Source organism: Panicum virgatum, chromosome 4N (genome assembly GCF_016808335.1).
Source record: "Panicum virgatum strain AP13 chromosome 4N, P.virgatum_v5, whole genome shotgun sequence".
Classification (NCBI taxonomy): domain Eukaryota; kingdom Viridiplantae; phylum Streptophyta; class Magnoliopsida; order Poales; family Poaceae; genus Panicum; species Panicum virgatum.
This window is the reverse complement of record NC_053148.1, coordinates 46,486,677-46,508,074: the sequence shown is the minus strand read 5'-3', so window position 1 is coordinate 46,508,074 and position 21,398 is coordinate 46,486,677. Positions and strand designations below refer to the sequence as shown.

Here is a 21,398-nt window from a genome sequence, read left to right as displayed (position 1 = left end):
CACTATCTGAACAGATTTGGCGGCCAAACGCGCAGATTCAGCTAACAATTTAATCAATTAATACGTTGCTATATGCCAATACTGATTTTCTCTACTTTTCCATCTATTTCAGCTTGCCTTTTGCTGCTGGGATGCAATATTTGGGCTAAGATGACGAAAGCAGAGATACTGCACATCCTTGCCTTTTCTCGGTTTTACAATACTTCATGGTGTTCATTAGTGACTGCATGAAACGATATGCAGTGGTTTTAAATTTGTAGCGTCAAGAAATTAGTGCCTTTTTTCCGAGCTTGCGGTAGTAGTGAAATCGGTGCCTTTTGTCATTGATTACCTCAGTTATGAAATGACAGATAATATATGCAGATTCAGGGATTTTATCTGTTAACCTTTCAGTTCTCCACTTGGTTTCATGCTAATTTTATAGACGATAAGATTGTTCTGACTTGTGCTTTTTAGTGTTTGTCGTGCTCTGTGTTTCTGTAGATGAGATATACTGTTGACATGCCATCATGTGTTTTTCCTGGGAGAAATAGTTCTAATACCACAATGGACAATGTTACCCTGTTACACATTCAGCAAAAAACTATTTACTGATTCAGCTTTACTGATTAGCTAGGCCAGGGATGTATATTGAATTGTCTCAACTATAGACAGCAGTCTCTGATAGTTCTTTGTGTGATCTATTTATTGAAGTTGTCTTTGCACATAAGTTCAGTATATTTTGGTTTGATAAATTTAATTGGATTGCTATAGCATTTCCTCTACCATGACACTTTCTGACCAAAGAACGTGTGTAGCTTACCTTCCTGCAATTTCAATGCTTTGACATGTTTCAAGGTGGTGGCCCATTATAATCCATTTGTCCATTGCCTACATGCTGACTGACTACATCATGTACAACAAATATATTTTTTTCTCATTTTTACCACTGGAAATTTCTATTTTCTTATTGTACTGCAGCACTCACTATGATTACCTCAGCTTTGTGTTATGTTTCCACAGGTAACATGTGACCAATCAATGAGACCAAGATTGACATATTCTTCATCGCCAAGTTAGTTGATGGTTTGCACTAGCTGAAGTAGCCTTTTCTTTGTACAAAATTTGGTTAATTTATCCGTCCTTTGTATGGCTACTATAATACCTGCTCGGTTGAGATAATTTTCACACTGATTTCACAGTGATCTGTATACAATAAGCATGTCCTAAGTTGCAAGAATCTTTCTGATATCCGTATAGATCCTTTCTCATGTTTATATTTATATTTGCAGTCTTTCATGCCTTCCATCAATATTAGTTTCTGATCCATTAGTAAGGAAAAGCTACCGGACGAGTTAACACAGTTTGAATGAGTTACACGACATAGACTGCCGTTCACAATACTGGCCACCAAAACAGCAAATCGGTGAAACAAACTTGGACATGGGCCGTGACCGTGAGCCCGTGACTTCATAAGCGGGCGCGGCGAAGCGCGCCAATATTCCTAGTGTGTACATATCCATGAAGCATGGAAGGCTGGAACCATAGTATGGAGGATGTTGGGGGTATTCCTCTATTATTCATTTTATGATTTTCTGGTTGAGAATAGGAGGTGCCAGGATTAAATTGATAGGAGGCGGCACTTAGCAGGATGAAATTTGAAGGCGCGAGCTCTCAGGAATGTACATTGTCACGGAGCTGATGCGCTGCTGGACAACTCTGTGGAAGACACGATCGTCGGTCGCAGCACTAAGAAGTTTTTTGACCGTACCTCGAACCAGTCGCATGTAAGATTGATCACAAAATAGGTTTGAGTGCCATTAGCTTGAAAACCCATTACAAACATTTGCTCATCAATCGCAAAGAACAAGAAAAATTATTCTAAAGTAGAAGCAATCCAAATTCCTAATAGTAAGATGAGCTATGATTGACGTACACATACAACCTCCACCAGAAAAGGAACGTCCATACAATATTCAAATTTGAAATGAAGGAACTCTGGCCAATGTACACTATACAAGGTCTTTAAAATATAAGAAAGAAAAACTATGCAGGGAAACTTCCTTGGATCAACAAACAATAAATCTGCCAGGCTAAAGAACCCCTTGGCCTCATGTGGCTTGCGTACAAATCTTCTGTTCGTTCTTTTCATTCAGCACAAACTGAGACAGACAGCAACCTTGCTCCGAGTACAGCAAAAGAATTCACAGATATCAATAATCATGGTTAGTATGCTCTCAAGTGAAAACTGCACCCTGAACCTTGAGAACCACGAGGCAGTTGCCCAATGGCGGGCCCGGTATAATGCAGGGTTGATTATATGATGGTGTTAGCAAAAACTCACTCATTCATATATTGCTACAGAATGTGAGACAATCGTGGTCGTACAGTGAAGAAACCTCATGAACATCTAATCTCTATCTGGTGTGTGCATGTGATCCGAACCCCTGCTGCCATCCGTTCTCGCTGGAGAGCCCTTGTGCCTTGCTATGTTTTGACAGAACCTACAAGTGGAATCAGGCAAAGCTTCTCATATCATCTGGAACAAAAACAATAAATATTTTTGCCAAAGAGCTCAAACAGCTGCTAAGTGGCCATAGGGAGGGAAGGATACATACATATCCAACTCTTCTTCCCTTCTCTTAATTTGATAGGACCAAAGTACAGGGTCGACATTCTTGGGCAAGGACTCTTGAAGTTGCAACCCCTCCCTTAGCCACTGCTCAGATTTATTGCACTCATTGTCGACCTGATAGTAACAGTCAAGCCATCAACAGAATCACAAGTTAGCCACACCGCAATATTATGGTAGCATACATGAAAGACAGAAAGCAATTAAATTGAATCATTGCTAAGCATCAACCTTCGAATATTTTTTCAGTAATCTAGAGCGTTTTAAAAGCTCAATGTTGTAATTCAGCGAAGAAAATGAATTACATATATCCAACATATTGTGAGATCATAAATGATTTCCTATGCACATCCACTATGTTGAAGGGTGGGGGAAAATGCAAAACAAGGTTATTATCCTACGTGGTCTTACATATTATCACTTTGCTGAAATTAGAATAGAACAGTAGACCTATAGATTATGTTAACCTAGATAAAAGCTGAATCTTAAATAACTTACAGCTTCTCTTTCGGATGTGGATAATGACTTGGCAGCCATCCTGTGGTCAACAATGCACTTCAAAAGCTCCCTCGTGGCTACAGCTCTCACTTCATCATCTTTACAACGATTTTCAATAGGATCTACAAGCTTTAAATATAAACATAGACATAAATAAAAGTTCCATGGAGAGGTGCAAGAAAAAAAAAGTTAAAAGCTCAGAAGCGGATGCTCCACCAGGATTAGGTGTAGAATAGAATGGTAAACTAGTTCTTGACATGCTTGATCACTGACTACTATTTTTTTTTTCACAATTGCAGAGTACTAGAGTCCAAATACCAAATATCCAAAGGTTGATCACTTTCTGGATGCAATGATACCATTTGCCTTCAAGTTTTTTTACCACTTCTTACTCTCCTCTTTCATGCAAAAACTTGGGGTCAAGACAGTTTACAGTTGAGCAATTTGAGCTGCCACTGTCTCTAGAGTTCGAATCAGTGTAAGCATAGGACAAGTGTATGCCCCTTTCTGTTTATCTGTAATCTACTAGCAATATGGTATACATAAGGAAACGTAGAATATTTCCATGCAACACAAGGAAATAATGACAATCTTCATGGATGGAAGCAGATAAGACCATCTTATATAGCAATACATAGCATGGAATACCAAGATAGGTCACAGAACAACATACTGTAGAAAGATGTACATCTGATAGGACAGTCAGAACAGTGACTGAGAAAACCACACAAGACTGAAGACTACAGAGCAAAGAACAAGAAAATATAATTGCATGAGTTGAAGAAAGACTCAAGGTCCAATGCATCCAGACAGAAGATCAACAAGAATTTCCTTTTACCTTTTTCAGTTCCTCAAGTTTACTACAGTAAACCTCTTCTGTCTCATCATCACCTTCTTCGTAAAGCCATTCTTCAGTCTGTTGTAGATTAGCTGATATTTCTTCCCTTTCTGAATCAGTAGCAAAGCTCCGGTACCTCTCAGAAAGCTAGAAAACAACTTATAAGCCAACAAACTTTAGGTACGGGGGAGAAATAAAAAAGGTTATAGATCACTACCTTATTGCGGGTGTCATATACATAAGATTCTAATGCATTCTTCCTGTCTTTTGTTCGTTCCATAAGTTTATCCTGATAAGCCAGTTGTTGCTCTTCCTCTTGAGCCTCCAGCAACTCCTGCTTGCTCATTGCACCATAAATGTACTCAATGATTCGCAAATCCTGCCGTTGGATAGACCTTTCGTTTCTTGACTTGTCACCCTGCATATAATGGCAGTTGAGGCACCTCAATAACTGGGCATAATTTGAGATATGCTAAAGCTATAATTATGTTATGTAGACCCAAGCCTGGATAAAGGTGGAAGGGCCCCTTCCGCAGAAGGATGAGGGTTGCAGAGCCAATGTAAAAAGACCAGCCGCTCGCAAGAAGATGAAACTCAAGAGAAAATTGCGGGCAGAACTTTTCATATTACTTTCAGTTTCCTAACACAATTAATCATAAGAAACCTTCTTCAACAAGCAGATTTAATAAGGTTCTTGCACATTTATCATCTTAAATAGTTAAACTGGCATAGTAAATCCAATTGGTACGGAAACAATGCAAGCAAAATGTTGCATGTTTGCTAGTTACTACAACTACACAACATTTACTGCTTATTGTAAGCAAACATTAGAAGAATGCCAGCTGCTGATGGTGGGATCCGCATAAGAACCTATTGTGGTAATCCGAGGAACACACACTATCATGTTCCATATATGATAAATATTTCATTACCATGTCATCACCACTGGAATCCACCTCCATATGGTCAGCAGTATTCGCATCCCTTCGATAATCATCTATCAACTGCGGAAATTTGAAAAGTTAGGAATTGCATACATCAACTGCAAGATATAACTAAGCTGGCTATGACTAGGAAAATTGACACTTACAGCAGCTGATTCGACTGAAATGAGACCATGTAGATTCAAACGTACTTTTACTTTGACTTTAGAAGCTTCGCTATGTGCTTGGAATGGGCCAATCTGCAACAAGACAACTCAAATGAATTATAACTAATATTGCAACAAATCAAGGTTTGGATCAAAGAGTAGAACAGTGCAACATCATTGGATGAATCGCTAGGAGATTGTGGCCACAGTCAGGTGACGTATGTGATTAGCACTAACCAAGAGAATATAAGAAGTTTTAAAGACAATGTCAAGAATCATGTGGAGTTAGCATAAATGAAAAGTTATGGCCTGAGAACCTAGAGTTCAGAGTGAAAGAAATTTTGACAGAGTACAACACATTTTTTTAGTACATTGAAGAATGAAGACAACACAAGGCCTCACAAAACGTGGGTATGCCCTTTCCCACTGAACGCACATGCATGTGGGTGCTCCTACAATCAGTAAACAACAACAGAGTTGGACTCAAAATCAAACCCTGCTGGGCTGGTCGTACACCCCACAGCAGTAGCCATCTTGCAACAGGCCAATTTCCACAGAACTTGTATTAGATTACATGCTTCATAACAGTCCTTCACTGCCACACATCAAAGTACTCGTTTTTCTGCTAACACACATTGGCTCTTACAGAATGGAGTGGCAAAACTACGAAATAAGACATTTTCTAGGAACCCTACTGCTCCAATGGTCAGTTTTTTGTAAGAAACTGATCAAATTACAACTGGTGAGACAAACATTTGTGAAGAGGCAAGCTATGCATTAATATCAACCCCAAGAAGGTCATTTGTAGATTGTGCTGTGCAGCTATTTGATCACTCTAGAAGTTGAATTCATTGACCTACCAAGGACAACTAAGTAGGCACAAGGCCCTTGAAGTCCTCAGCAGAAGATCCATAAGCTATAGCATTCATTAGATGACCAACTGTCGGTGTCCCGACCCGGGGGCCTGGATCCCAACTAGTAAATGCTGCGTGTTTCCTCGTCCCAGATGATGATGTAAGAGGCAATCACAGTAACGCACGGTTTATCGTGGTTCCGGCCGCGGGGCCGTACGTCCAGCAAAGAGGGTGTGCGAGGACACTGTATTATCTTGCACCCGAAGTGCTTGTAGTAGGGGGTACAAGCGAGGCGAGAGAGGGAGGGAAACTCCCAAGTCTCTGCTAGGAGTGGAGTCGGTTGAGATGAATGCTCAGTAGTGCTGAGAGTTCTCTTGAAAGGAAGAAGCTAGAGAGATCCAGCAGACTAGAGTCCAGCAGCCCGGCTAAAGGAAGCCCACCTCCTCCTTTTATAGTCACAAGGAGGGGCGGTGCACATGAGTGGGGGCATGGAAGTCGTCGTTTTCCCCTGAATCGCGGGGGTACAGTGGTTGGATACTGTAGGAAGTACACTGTGGGAAGGCGGCGCGCGGTGGGCCAGTAAAATCCTTGCCGAAACGCGTTACCCACGAGGGTACGTGGCGCGGCGTGATGGCCGCAGATGCCAGCATGGATGTCGCGGATCAGCTCCTTGCTCTCGGGGATGGGGATGCATCGCTGTAAAACACCCGAGGGGCTGCGCTTGTGTAGCTCGTTGTCAATCAGAACGAAGGACTTGGCCCGCCTGGCGAGGCGCCGCGCCTGAGCGCGGTTCAAGGGTAGGTCCCCCCGAATCATCCAGTCTAGATACTGGACGCGCCAGTCTCGCGATGCGGAGGCCTCGTCGACTTCCATTGCTTCGGCCTCGTCCGCGGAGGTGGTCTCGAAGTCAATGTCCATGGGCTCGACCTCGTCCGCCGGAGGGTTCCCGCCGGAGGGCCCAGCGGACGAGGGGCCTGACTCCGTCGGGTTCGTGAACTCGACGGAGGGATTAATGATGTCTTGAGCGAAGATATTCGGGGGGACGGTAGTCCGCCCCGACGCGATCTTCGCTAATTCGTCGGCGTCCTCGTTGTACTTACGTGGGACATGATTGAGCTCTAGGCCGTCGAATTTGTCTTCGAGACGGCGCACTGCATTGCAGTACGCCTCCATCTTCGGGTCGCGACAGCTAGACTCATTCATTACTTGGTCGACAAGCTGAGAGTCACCGCGTGCGTCGAGGCGTTTGACGCCGAGCTCGATGGCGATGCGAAGGCCACTGAGAAGGGCCTCGTACTCCGCCATGTTGTTAGAGGCGGGGAAATGCAAACGTATCACGTACCGCATGTGTTCTCCGAGGGGTGAGATGAAGAGTAGGCCGGCACCGGCGCCGGTTTTCATCACCGATCCGTCGAAGTACATAGTCCAGCATTCGCCCTGGATTTGTGGTGGGGGTAGCTGAGTGTCCGTCCACTCAGCCACGAAGTCAGCCAAGATTTGGGACTTGATCGCCTTGCGGGGGGTAGGTGAGTATTTCTCCCATCAGCTCCACAGACCATTTGGCAATTCTACCATCGGCTTCCCGGTTGCGGAATGTCTCCCAAGGGGAAAGATGAGACCACGGTGACGGGGTGAGCCTCGAAGTAGTGGCGCAGCTTGCGCCGAGCCAAAACCACTGCGTAGAGCAGCTTCTGAATCTGCGGATAGCATGTCTTAGTTTCAGACAACACCTCGCTAATGTAGTACACCGGCCGCTGGACGGGCAATGCATGGCCCTCCTCTTGTCTTTCGACCACGATCACCGCGCTGACCACTTGGGTCGTCGCGGCTACGTACAGGTAGAGGGGCTCGCCGTCCGTGGGTGGTGTGAGAATGGGGGCGCGAGTGAGCGATGCCTTCAGCCTTTCGAGGGCTTCTTGAGCTTCGGGGGTCCACGCGAAGTGCTCGGTTTTCCTCAAGAGTCGATACAGGGGTAAGCCTTTCTCGCCGAGACGCGAGATGAACCGACTAAGGGACGCCAGGCATCCCATGACCCTCTGTACCCCTTTTAGGTCTCGGATCGGTCACATCCGAGTGATGGCCGAGACTTTATCAGGGTTGGGTTCGATGCCCCGCTGGGAGACGATGAAGCCCAAGAGCATGCCTCGAGGCACCCCGAACACGCACTTCTCGGGGTTAAGTTTTACCCCTTTGGCTCGTAGTCAATCGAATGCGATCCTGAGATCAGCAACCAGGTTGTCCGCCTTCCTGGATTTCACAACGATGTCATCGACGTATGCCTCTACGCTGCACCCTAGATGGTCTCCGAAAACGTGGAGCATACACCTCTGGTATGTGGCTCCGGCGTTTCTGAGGCCAAAGGGCATCGTGACGTAGCAGTACATGCCGAAGGGTGTGATAAAAGAAGTCGCGAGCTGGTCAGACTCTTTCATCTTGATTTGGTGGTAACCGGAATAAGCATCAAGAAAGGATAAGAGTTCGCATCCCGCGGTAGTGTCTACAATCTGATCGATTCGTGGCAAAGGAAAGGGAACCTTCGGACATGTCTTATTTAAGCTAGTGTAGTCTACACACATGCTCCAGTTTCCACTCTTTTTCTTCACTAATACTGGATTAGCTAGCCACTCGGGATGGAATACCTTTTTGATGAATCCGGCCGCCAGAAGTTTCTGCAACTCCACGCCGATCGCCCGGCGCTTGAGCTCGTCGAAGCGTCTTAGGCGCTGCTTCACCGGCTTGGAGTTGGGTCGGACATCAAGAGAGTGCTCGGCGACCTCCCTCGGTATGCCAGGCATGTCCGAGGGGCTCCACGCAAAGATATCTGCGTTGGCGCGAAGGAAATCGACGAGCACCACTTCCTATTTGTCGTCGAGGGTGGCGCTGATCTGCAACGCCTTGTCGTCGGAGTGGCTCGGGTCGAGGGGCACCTTCTTGATAACCTCGGCGGGTTCGAAGCTCCCGGCGTGTCGGTGCGTGGAGTCCAAGGCCTCACTCGCCATTTTGTCGAGGGTGGCTGCGAGGGTCTCGTCCTCCGCTTGAGCTTCCGCGCGCTCAACACACTCGACGTCGCACTCGTAGGCGTGCTCGAACGAAGAGCCGATGGTGATGACGCCCTTCGGACCCGGCATTTTGAGCTTGAGGTAGGTGTAGTTGGGGACGGCCATAAACTTGGCGTAGCAAGGACGACCAAGGATGGCATGATAGGACCCTCGAAATCCCACCACCTCGAAAGTGAGTACCTCCTTGCGGAAGCTGGCTGCTGTGCCGAAGCACACAGGCAGATCGATCTGGCCGAGGGGTTGGACCCGCTTCCCTGGCGCGACGCCGTGGAATGGTGACTTGCTGGGGCGGAGCTTGTCCAGCCCGATCCCCATGAGCTCCAAGGTAGGGGCGTACATGATGTTGAGGCTGCTGCCCCCGTCCATGAGCACCTTGGAGAAGCGAGTGTTGCCGATGATGGGGTCGACAACGAGCGGATACCGTCCCGAATGCGGGACGTAGTCGGGGTGGTCCTCGCGGCCAAAGGCGATGGTATCCTTCGACCAGTCGAGGTAGGATGGCGTGGATTTGGTGACGGAAAAGACTTCGCGGCGCTCACGCTTGCGCTGCCGAGAAGTCATATTCGTCATTGCTCCTCCAAAGATGAAGAAGGCGTTCTCCACTGGGGGGAACTCGTCATCTCCACCTTTGTCGCCCGCGTCCTTCTTCTTGTCTTCGTCGCGATGCGCGACGCGGTTGTAATACTTCTTGAGCATTTCGCACTGCTCGAGGGTATGGTTGACCGGGCCCTTGTGGTAAGGGCACGGCTTCTTGAGCATGTCGTCGAATTAGCCACCACCACCTCGAGGGGGCCTCGAGGCCCTTTGCGGTCTGGGGCGGCAGCGAAGGCCTCCTCGGAGTCCTCTGCCCGCCCCGGCTCACGCTGGTTTGGTGGGACCGGCTTCTTTCCCTTCCTCCCCCGCTTCTGTTTCTTGGCGGGGGCGTTGGGCTTGGCGTTGCTGCCCTCCGCGGGCGCATCGTCCTTGCGCTTGCTCGATTTGTCGTCGAAGATGGCACCAACGGCCTCCTCACCGGCGGCGTAGTTGGTGGCAGCGTCGAACAGCTCATTAGTGTTGACGGGTCGGCTTCTCGCGAGCTCATGCACCAGGTTCCTGCACGTCGTACCCTCGAGGAAAGCGTTGATGACCTCGACGTGGGTGACGCTAGGGAGCTCGGTGCACTGCTTGGAGAAGCGCCGCACATAGTCACGCAGGGACTCGCGGGGCTTCTGGCGACACCCTTTGAGATCCCAGGAGTTCCCAGGGCGCACGTACGTGCCCTGGAAATTGCCCACGAAGATGTGGACCAAGTCGGCCCAATTGTGGATCTGATCAGCAGGCAGGTGCTCGAGCCACGTTCGTGTGGCGTCTGCAAGATGAAGAGGAAGGTTGCGGATGATGGCCGCGTCCTCCGTCGTGCCGCCTAGCTGGCACGCTAGGCGGTAGTCATTGAGCCAAACTGCAGGATCAGTCACGCCCGAGTATTTGACGAGGGTGTTGGGTTGTCGAAAGCGCGGGGGAAAAGATGCTGTTCGAATCTCCCGGCTGAACACCCGGGTGCCCGGAGGCTCCGGTGACTCACCCCTGTCGTGCTCAGGGTCGAAGCGTCCACCCCGTCGAGGGGTGTACCTCCTGCCGTCGATGACGTTGCGGGCGTCGCCGTCGCCAGCGTGCCCGCGAGTATCACGGATTCGCTCCCTTACGGGAACTCTTCCGATGCGCTCGTGCACCGAGGGTGCCCTCGCGCCGGGCGCTACGACTGCCTTGCCCTTCCCCGCTGGGGGTGCGTGCACAGAAACCTCGCGGTCCTGATGCGCAGTCCCATCACGCTGCTCCGGGGCATTCGAGCACATACGAGACGCAGAACTCTCGGTCTGCTGCACGGCAGCTTGCTCGATGAGCTCCTGTGCCTCGCGGCGCAGATTGCGGCCCGAAGGTGTCGATGGCTCGGGCATAGCTTGGAGTAGGTAAGCCGCAACGACGAGCTTCTCGCCCGCCGTCTTCAGTTCTGGAGATTTGTCGACGTTGTCGTCGGCCAGGATGCGTTCCCGGGCAACACGTCCCGCCGCCTGGGCGTGTGCACCACGCACGGTACGCTGCTGCTCGAGTGCGGCGCGTAGCTCCTGGGTTTGTTGACGCTGCTCGTCGAGCTTGGCTTGAAGCTCGTTGAGCTGCGCCAGTTGAGCTTGTCGCGCCGCTGAACTTGACGAGGAAGGGGCTGCAGGCGGGACCACCGGTTGCTTTGCCCGCACGTCCGCCCTGCCGTCCTCGTCGTTGGCTGGAGCATTGTCGTCTTGCTCGTCCGCGAGGTCCGCCATGAAGCATTCCCTGGAAGGATCGAAATCCCCCTCGCTGGAGTCTTCGGAGCAGGTGAGGCAGTAAGCCGTCGCCAGCTGGAACGTGCGGAGAGTGTCGGGGTCGCGGACCCCGGAGTAGCCTCGGCCTCCTCGGCTACGAAGTTGTTCATGAAGAAGTCGATGTCGTCGGCGATCGAGCTCGCCGTCTCGGGGTAGGATTCGTCAGGGGACGACGCGATGGGGCTGCGAATCGACCGAAGATGATGACCCGGCAGATCCTCATGCTCGATGAAGCTAGCGCTGGTTAACGAGGCGTGGGCGGCAGCGTTGCGCATCCCGAAGGGGAAGGGCGACGCCGAAGTCAAGCCCCCCCTGGGAGGCACTAGTGCCGCAGCAGGTGACGATGTCGGCGCAGATGACGCCGAGGCACGTGATGACGAGGCGGTGGCCCCGCTAGTCGTGATGCTGAGCAGCGACATGCCAGCCTCGACCCACGCGGGGGAGTTGTGGCGTGCCGCGCGACGCCGCTCCGCCCGTGCCTGTCGCGAACGTTGGCCCGAGCGCCTGTTGCGCCGGGCTGGTGAAGTCGGGGTGACGGGGTTGCGTCCGGGCGAGAGGAGCAGCATGAGGTAACCGTTGCCGGTTGCCCTGAACTCGAGAGTCGAGACTCCCGAACGAGATCACGCGTCCCGCCGGGAACGGATCCGAAACACCCATAGGGTATGGGTTGGATCTGCCCGCCATCCCTGAAGATCAAATGGGAAAAAGAGAGAAAAAAGTCACGCAGCGGCCCCTACCTGGCGCGCCAACTGTCGGTGTCCCGACCCGGGTGCCTGGATCACAACTAGTAAATGCTGCGTGTTTCCTCGTCCCAGATAATGATGCAAGAGGCAATCACAGTAACGCACGGTTTATCCTGGTTCCGGCCGCGGGGCCGTACGTCCAGCAAAGGGGGTGTGCGAGGGCACTGTATTATCTTGCACCCGAAGTACTTGTAGTAGGGGGTACAAGCGAGGCGAGAGAGGGAGGGAAGCTCCCAAGTCTCTGCTAGGAGTGGAGTCGGTTGAGATGAGTGCTCAGTAGTGCTGAGAGTTCTCTTGAAAGGAAGAAGCTAGAGAGACCCAGCAGACTAGAGTCCAGCAGCCCGGCTAAAGGAAGCCCACCTCCTCCTTTTATAGTCACAAGGAGGGGCGGTGCACATGAGTGGGGGCATGGAAGTCGTCGTTTTCTCCTGAATCGCGGGGGTACAGTGGTTGGATACTGTAGGAAGTACACTGTGGGAAGGCGGCGCGCGTCGCTGTCGTCCTGGATTTCGTCCTTGGTTCTGCGAGGATCGCGCCGGTCGTCCTGCAGTGTCTCTGCAGGCAGGGATGGTCGTCGCTGATGTATGGTCTTCCATATACGGCGCGGTGGCGTTCGGTGGGCCCTGCGGACTAGAGTCCCGGATGCACCAGCGGCAGCGGGGTGCGTGGCGGCCCCGGGCCCCCCCGGTCGGAGTGCGGGCGTGCACACTAGGAGGTTCGGGGGACGCGCGGCGGTCCCGGACTCCACAAGAGGGGAGGTCCGGGACTCCGCTCGTGCGTGCTGAGTGCCCCTCTTGGAAGGACACGTGACATCGCCGGACCCCTTCCCCAGCGGGGAGGTGAGTCTGGATGGTTGGCGTCGGCAGAACAGTAACGGGAGCAGTGCCGAGCCTGTCCTATCCCGTGTTACAAGTCCCAAGGTGCTGCTACAGCATCCGGGATGGCGGAATGGTGACCGGAGTCAGCGGATGGGGACCCCGGTCACATCCACTGTGGGAGTGGCAGTCTGACGCCGCCCGTCCTTTGAGCCGTGGCGGAGTGGCTGGCCTTTAATGCCTTCGTACGGCGGTCGGTTGGGCGGCGGGGCTGTTTGTCCCTCGTGCCGAGAGACGGCCTCGAGCGAGGCGGAGATGAGTCACCCGCTCGATGGCAGATCCGCTACCCTCGAGCGAGGCGGAGGTGAGTCACCCGCTCGAGGGCAGATCCGCTACCCTCGAGCGAGGCGGAGGTGTGTTGCGCGGTCGAGGGTCCCGAGGGGAGCCCTCGAGCGAGGCGGAGATGAGTCACCCGCTCGAGGATTGGTCCGCTACCCTCGAGCGAGGCGGAGGTTGTCCGGCGGGCCCAAGAGGGATGCGAATGGGCCGCACGCTGGGCTTCTTTGAGTCCTTTCCTTTCTTCCAGATTGGAAGGAGGCCGTGGGCTTAGTTGCCTTAACAGGTGTTTGTGTTTTTTTTAAAAGCGGTCTTAGTACCCCGATTAGGGTGTCCCTAATCGTGGTACCCGACACCAACCATCAGCACATATGAAAAAGTTGGGCACAGGTGTCCAAGTTACTTTTTGGCACTATAAGGAGGTAGGCATTCACAAACATTTATACAGAAACATTGGTGATGAAATGAAGTATACCTGTCTTGCGAGTTGTAAGGATATAGTGTCGATACAGAAGTAAAATAATATTAATATTGCAATCTAATGGAACATACATCTGGAGCAAAACAAGACTATAGTATGATCATCTTTTATAGATCAATGAGCTAACAGCATACCTGGAAACTACCGATGTTTGCTGAAGTACCAGGAGGCAATTCACTCCCATCCACATAATATGCATCCAAATTAAAACTGCTGTTCTTCTGTAGAATAATGGTTTTGACACTGGGAAATGGCAGGCCTCTCCGGAACAATGCATTACTTGACAATGTTGAAATTGAGCCTTCTCTCGTGCTAAATCCTATGGAAGCAGGAATAGCATCTTGCACCTGAAATACAATGGATGTCGCAATTCTCACTATACAACCAGCAGTCTCACCTGCTTCAATTACCACATACATGTTATACTCAACAATATAAAGTGCAATCATACCTCATACTCCCGAACACGGAATGCAGGACTCAGCATTGCGCACTGTAATGCACACCCCCGAGCCACACACTCACTAGCATTGAGTGTGCGACTAGGTTCCCTTCTGAAGAATCCTGCAAGCACCTTGGCAATGGAAGGTACCCGAGAACCTGACCCAACGAGTTCCACAGAGTGCAGGCTCCCCAATACAATCCTTGAATCTGCCACCGCCCTCTTGCAAGGTTCAACAACCCTCTCCAGCAGTCCAGCACATAGCTTCTCGAATTCATCCCTCCGAATCACCCCCCTGACATCCTTCTCATCCATCAAGCACTCGATGTTCACCACAGCCTCTGCATTCGCGCTCAGAACCTTCTTCGCCTTCTCGCACGCTGCCCTCAACCTCATACTCGCCTTTACATTCCCCACGACATCAATCTTATACCTATCCCTGAACTCCTCGGCAAAATGCTCGAACAGAACCTCGTCGAAGTCCCTGCCCCCCAGGTCCGCATCGAACCCGTGCGACAGCACCTTCATCCCCGACTCGTCGAAGGCGACCACCGCGACCTGCGTGTCGCATTGCCCGACGTCCACGAACGCGACGTGGGTGGGGCCCCCGGCGCTGCCGAGGTCGGAGCGGTAGAGGCCGTAGCCGAGCGCGGTGGCGGCGAGGTCGTGCATGAGGCGGAGCGGCCTGAGCCCCGCGACGGCTGCGGCGTCGAGGTAGGCGCGGCGCTGCGCCTGCGTGAAGTAGCAGGGCACGGAGATCACGCAGTCGGCGACGGGCGCGCCGCCGAGGTCGGCCTCGGCGACCTGCTTGAGGTAGGCGAGCAGCATGGAGAGGAGGTGGGTCGGGGAGAGCGCGATGCGGCGGCCGATGTGGTCGGCGTGGACGGCGGCGGCGGAGAAGACGGGGAAGGGGAGGCGCGGGAGGTCGCGGAGGAGCGAGGAGGCCGGGTCCCGGCCGGTGGCGCCGAGGAGGAGGCGCTTGACGCTGGAGAAGGGGGCGTGGGAGGCGGAGGCGGAGGCCGCGTGGGAGCCGATGAGGCGCGCGTTGTGGGAGAAGGCGACGGCGGCGGGGGACTCGCGCTTGGACTCGGCGTTGAGGAGCACGTCGATGCCCCGCTGCCGCGCGGCGGCCGCCACCAGCGTGTCGTTGCCGACGTCGAACCCGACCACGCTCATCGCCGCCGGGCTCCGCCGATTCGGGGTTCGATCGGTGGGAATGGGGGCGGGGCGGTTGGATTTGGGGCGCGATGCGATGGAAGATGGAGATGGAGGAGGAGCGGTGCGCCGGAGGGTACGGTCCGCGCACGCCGCGGAGGTGGAGGGCCGGGGCGTGGTTACTCGCCTGTCGCCGACAGGTGGGGCCGCTGCCTTTTGCCTGTGGGGACGTGGTGCCACAAAAGCTTCCGGTCTCTTTCTTCTTGTCCTACTAAGGCTGTGTTTAGAAAAGGGATGCGAAAAGTCGCATCGGACGCTGTAGTACATTGTAATATTTTTTATTTGTTTGTGGTAAATATTGTCCTACCATGACCTAACTAGGCTCACAAGATTCGTCTCGCAACGTACATCAAAACTATGCAATTAGTTTTTTTATTTACCTACATTTACTACTCCATGCATGGGTCATTTGATATATTTAATGTTTCGATGTGATGGAGATGTGATGGAAAATTTGGATTTTGGGGGGTTTTGGGGCATCTAAACACACCCTAATTGAGTAATTTCGAGCTGCTAATCATCATCATGAGCCAAACTCTTTTACCATAAGCAGTCAGTGCAATAATAGATTATTCGTTAGCTAATCTTGAAAAGTTCTGACGCACCTCTTTTTATCTCAATTATTATCGCAGCAAAATATTACGAAATGCAATAATATTTTTGCGGCACATGATTGAAATCGTGAGATGTGTTTGTGATTTCGACGAAAGTAAAGTCCGGTGGGCGGATCATGTATGGTTATTAGAATAACGCTACCTTTGCTTAATTAACAAACTTGTAATGTATGAAATTTCTAGTGTTGTTATAAATCCATGTACAAAATAGCTTGCTAATAGTCCGCTATAGTTAGCTTTTTAAAAATCTACCGCTATGCTATACAATATTTGTCCGCTAAAAATTTTTTACAGGATTTAGTGATAATAAATATTCGCTACTTCCGCTAAAGATGTAGCCAAAAAAAATAAAGAATCAATATAATTAGGGTGGACCATAGACAAAGCATCACAGACACAGTTAGGCAGTCAAGAGACATATTGAGTTTATTTTAGAATGTTAGACCAATGATACTTCTAATTTTGTATGTATTATGGACGTATGGCTATGAAAAGTTTGCTGAAATTGGTTGCATTACTGATGTTATTGGCCACATTATGCATATTATTTTTGCAAACTGCTAAATGAATAGCTCCGCTATAGCTTTTGCTATAGCTCTCTTTTTAGAAGAGTTTCTGCTAAACGTCTTAGCCCGTGACGTCTTAGCCCGTGATTTTAAACATGGTTATAAATACACAGTGATCAAGCGTATATGATTGTTGGAACAATATTAACACGTTTTTTTTTTTTGCCAGTGACAATATTAACACTGAGATGGGAGGAAATGAATTCGAGTTTACTAAAAAGATCACAGTAGGGTGTAGACTCTAGAATTGCGTGGACTACTTTTTTTACGCCTGTCTAATTTCAAAGGTGGGACTTCACACTTGGAATTGAAAGTTCAACCTTTTTATGTAGAAGGCCAAAAATTAGATAATCCGAGCCCATTAGTTTAACTCGAGTAAAAAATAATAAAGAATTAGGGGACCGACCGAAATTGACGACCTCTCTCTCCCATTTCGGCGGCCGACCGTGCCCGACCAACGCCCGCCCACTCGCCGTCGCCGACCTCCTAGTGCCTCGCTACCCTGCTCGGCAGGCTGCGCCCCATCCCGACCGGCTCGCGCGCCACCGCCATCTTCGCCCGCGCCCACCTTGCTGCCGCGGCGTCCGGTCCCGTACGCTCCCGCGCCCTGCCTCGAGGACCCGCCGGCTGCCCTTGATCTGACCCCACGGGGCTGGATGGACAAGGGGAAATCGGTGGTCGCCGAGCTGGCTGCGTCGCTCAGCGATGTCCGAGTCACGCCGCGCCAGAACCCGAAGCCCAAGAGCTTCGTACCGTCGGCATCCTTCTGTAAGCTCCGGTTCTTGTTCCTCCTAATCCATCTCGTATGCGGGGTAATTAACCGTGCTTGTGTCTCTCAAGTGATTTAGAAAAACAAAATGAAGAGTGGTCAGCTGAATTTTGTGTTGGTTAGGGCAGATTACAGCTGCCATGATCGATTTAGTGAGCTAGTATCTCCTGCAAAGCGAAAGATGTAAAGGATGAGTTGAGAGCTTTCTAGTGTGATAAAACAGTGTGGAAATATTCTCTGTGAAGGGGTCGATTGGCTTTAGTTTGCTCAATTGGTGTTGTGTGCTTCACTTTGATCATTCTGCTAACATATTTGTTCTGGTATACTGCCAAGAAGTTACATACCACAGTTAATTTCTTTTCTTGAGGAATACCACAGTTAATTTCTTTTTTTGAGGGATACCACAGTTAATTTCTATTGAACAGAGAATGAATTTTGTTTCTTTGAAAAGATTGAATGACGCGCTTGCTATCAAACTGTTTGATAGTGCAGACTGGAATGATTGAATCTTCCATATCCAATTGTCCTTGTAAATGCATACATTATCTCCAGTATTCATGTGCAAATTGTAACTACTTCAGATTCTTTCTCAAAGAAGGCTAAACCTCGGAAATTGGTGAGCTTGTGCCTTGGCACCCTTGGTCAGCATCTTGAAGATATCATCACTGAGATTTCTGAATTCGCTGCCTACTTTCCACCCCACATTAAGGTATCCATAAACAGAACTTTTTGTTTGGTTTTCTATTGATGCACCCTTGCCATGCTGCCAGATTAAAATGTGTATGTAAGCTTTTTTGTCATTAGATAGAGTACACTTTTTAGTTTGTACAATGTAGCACAATTCATTGATGTGGCAGAGTTCTTTGTCTGACAAAAAGAAAGTACACATTCTTGTAGTTAATTCTAGTTGATCTGATGGCTTGCAACACTGATTAATTTGGTTTACAGGATTTTCCTCTTTTTTGTACGTGTAAGTTGTAACTCTTGTTTAAACAACAACTAGAAGTGAGAAATCTACATTTTTTTTCTTTCTTTTTTCTTGCTGATGAATTCGAATCTTCTTATGCAAATAGCATATAATAGATAGAAGGCACAAATGTAACTTAGTGTTGGAAACACTTGCAAAATCCAGATAGGAATTGCTACTAGGACCAGTAGAAGGAAGAAACTGTTGATTATAAGGTTGACGTGATGTGACCTGCCCCGAGGCTCTTTAGTTTTATGACCTTGTAACAACAGCTAATAGTAAATCAATCTGAATTATGCATCAATGTATTTTTAAGGTTTTGAAGAGGCCTAGTCCAGTAACAATTATTGTTTGATTTAGTTCACATATTGACATGCAATATACTGATATCTACTGTTACAGTGATAATTGAGTTTCTTGTATGATACAGTTGGCAATTCTTTCTATTGCGAGGAGAAGAAGACTACTGAATGATGAAGTTTTGACTTCTCTTGCTGAATGCTCCTGGGAGATCCTAGATATATCTGGTTCTGATGTAACTGATGTTGGTTTAGCTACTGTGGCAAATGTTTGTAGTAATTTACGCGCTATTGATATTAGGTAAGGTTTTGTTGTTGCATGAGTTATTACTTAATAGAGGTTGAACAAACACTTCAATGAGTGAATCCATCTCATTTATGGTTATCTTCTCATGCAGTCGCTGCGAAAAAATTACTACTGCTGGTGTTTCTGAAATTGTGTGCCACAGCCCATCCTTGGAGATATTGAGATGTGGGTATGACTTCCAACAAATTGCATGTGCAACCTTAGTGTTGATCAATCTCAAATTTGTGCCTTCATGATTTTGCCTCCAATTTTGTTGTGAATAGGTCAAGTATGAAGATCTTGGTGTGAGCCCTTGTTATTGACATGTTTGAGATTAAATTAACCTTAGGCCTATACCATTTTGTGTTAGGTTATTCATGTTTAAGCACGACTTTTCCAATATCCGCATCTTGATTTACCTAGTATGGTAAGACCTGCAGTGGTTGATATTTGATGAAATCATGACATCTGGACATGTGATGCCTGGTACTGAAAATTTGGTGGCTCTTCATAGACAACTACAATAAATGGTTTCCTTTTGTGAACTCATCTTCTAAATCATTAATTTATGATACTGAAAATTATGGGTACACATATTGCATATTTGATCATGTGTGCACAAGTCTATTTCAGCATTCCAGATTATGCTAGTGAATAGCAAGTATCCTACCCCTCAAAAAAAAAATAGCAAGTATCCTTGTGTGAAAATTTTCTTTTACTTTGGCAAATCATATGGCATTCCATTGTTGACTAAAAAGAGTTTAAATCCCATGATTGCAGAGGCTGTCCAAGGAGTGAATTCACTGCGAGGAGGTGCTTGAATATCTTGAAACCCAAATTAAATACTCTTGAAGAGGACTCGTGGGAGGAACTTGATACACTAGATATAGGAGGTGGTGCAGAGTCTTTAAGATGGCTTGTTTGGGTATGCTTGCAAAGTTCACTTCATCTCTAACAATGATATGTTGTGTATTCACAATTTACTAATGCATGTCTTGTGTTTAATCTTTTCGCTTGCAGCCAAGGATATATGATAACTCAAAGGAAACTCTAGCTGCCGAATGCCCTCGTGTTACAATCAACCCACAGCCATCGCCTTATGACCTCTCTGGATCCAGAGTCCCAGTTGAAGCATTGGCAAGCGTACCACTTGACCATTCCGTAGTTGAGGATATTGACCCCAAAACTTGGGCGGTTTCTGCTGCCCCTCGAAGACCTGTTGCTTCGTCAAATCCTAATGCTCCACCTGAAATACCGATAGCAGAGAGGTTCCGACTCACCTATGTGGAGAGGGAAGCAAGGCTGGCGCCCAAGAGAGCCAAGTGAGAAAGGCAGCAGAGGCGCCGCGCTGAAAGGGACAACATGATGAATGATATAGATGCCAGGTCGATCGCACTTGCTGCTCAAGCAAGCAGAAATCTGCGCAAGAGCTGATGCGGAACTCTGCTTTGCTTTGCATGTTTTTGGTGTTGTATGTATCTCAATAGTTTTGTCAAACAAAGGAGATTGGAGAGATGTTTGATCTTGTCAAACAAGGTATAATATAAACACAATTTTGTATTGGCAAGCAGGGGTAGCTTTTACCCTATCATGTACGAAAAATGTGAATTGTGAATACACCAAAATGGAAGGAAAGTTTTCCTTGACAAGAACATATAAGGTCATTCGAGTGAATTGCCACTAGCCCGATATGTGATCATGTTGATTGGTTTTCTATTGAATCTGAATGAAGCGATACTTGCAAATTGCCTAATCTGATTTGTTGAACATGACGACCCGATTCATGTTAAGTGCCAGCACGCAAGTTTCTTGAATACAGATGACGTGATTCCTGTGAATTGCTGCCAGGAACGAAATCAATGCACGAGAGGGAATTGCAAAGTTGTATATTGTACACACCGGAGCATCAGATCTTGGATATTCCTTGTCCAGATTCCTACAAGAAGCTAGAAACACGACCCGATCCGTCTGCACACCATCTAATTAACGCCTACACAAGCTACGAGCGCACCGAGCGCCGAGCACCCCTCAGCGCGCGGCGACGAGGTCCGACGACGGCGGCGGCGACGCGAGCGCGTCCACGAAGAAGGCCTCGGCGGCCTCCGGCGGGGGCAGGAACACCACGCCCCGCGCCGCGGCGAGCTTCTTCCGCAGCGGGTACCGCATCACGCGCGCGGCGGGGCCTAGGAAGCACGGGACGCCGTCACCCGCGGGCGCCGCAGGCGCGGGCGAGCGGGGAGGCGAGGATGAGGACGGCGGCGGGAGCGGCGCCCGCGCGGCGCAGCGGAGGGAGCGGGCGAGGACCTTGGAGTCGCGGAGCCGCGCGAGGGCGCCCGGGCGGAGGAAGCGGTGCGGGCTGGCGCCGCCGCGCTGGCGCTGGTCCGCGCGCGGGGCCGGCGGTCGGTGCGCCGGGGACCGGAGGCGGCGGTCCATGGGCGGCGGGCGCGCGTGGACGGAGGGGAGTGGATCGGGATGGGGAGCGGTGGGAAAAGCGGGAGGGAGATTTGGAATTGAGCGCGGATTTGGTAGGTGGTGGGGAGCGCCGGGGAGGGAGAAGTAGGGGGGTTTTATGGTGGAGG

At 49.7% G+C, this 21,398-nt stretch overlaps 3 protein-coding genes across 4 annotated transcripts; 1 reads left to right on the top strand and 2 right to left on the bottom strand.

The window, feature by feature from the left end:
• Positions 1 to 1,824: 1,824 nt before the first annotated feature.
• LOC120668459 (heat shock 70 kDa protein 16-like) lies at positions 1,825 to 15,404 on the bottom strand. 2 transcript variants are annotated; one of them, XR_005672439.1, is made up of 10 exons: positions 14,113 to 15,279; positions 13,796 to 14,008; positions 5,038 to 5,130; positions 4,880 to 4,951; positions 4,165 to 4,365; positions 3,948 to 4,094; positions 3,110 to 3,238; positions 2,598 to 2,728; positions 2,324 to 2,483; positions 1,825 to 2,158 (listed from the first exon to the last, which is right to left on the bottom strand). XR_005672439.1 is itself a non-coding variant. In XM_039948177.1 (9 exons), exons 1-9 carry the CDS (start codon positions 15,277 to 15,279, stop codon positions 2,390 to 2,392), a joined length of 2,247 nt encoding a protein of 748 aa, XP_039804111.1. In that variant the 5' UTR covers positions 15,280 to 15,404; the 3' UTR covers positions 1,833 to 2,389. The 2 variants fall into 2 exon arrangements, 1 of the variants encoding a protein (XP_039804111.1); XM_039948177.1 differs by having other exon boundaries at positions 1,833 to 2,483; positions 14,113 to 15,404.
• Positions 15,405 to 16,918: 1,514 nt separating this feature from the next.
• Positions 16,919 to 20,493, top strand: LOC120668455. The gene is made up of 6 exons (XM_039948172.1): positions 16,919 to 17,266; positions 17,849 to 17,976; positions 18,665 to 18,834; positions 18,932 to 19,009; positions 19,600 to 19,744; positions 19,840 to 20,493. Exons 1-6 carry the CDS (start codon positions 17,155 to 17,157, stop codon positions 20,143 to 20,145), a joined length of 939 nt encoding a protein of 312 aa, XP_039804106.1. The 5' UTR covers positions 16,919 to 17,154; the 3' UTR covers positions 20,146 to 20,493.
• A 151-nt stretch (positions 20,494 to 20,644) lies between these two features.
• LOC120668456 lies at positions 20,645 to 21,380 on the bottom strand. Its single transcript, XM_039948173.1, has one exon. The coding sequence runs from the start codon at positions 21,250 to 21,252 to the stop codon at positions 20,848 to 20,850; it is 405 nt and encodes a 134-aa protein (XP_039804107.1). The 5' UTR covers positions 21,253 to 21,380; the 3' UTR covers positions 20,645 to 20,847.
• Between the last annotated feature and the right edge of the window lie 18 nt (positions 21,381 to 21,398).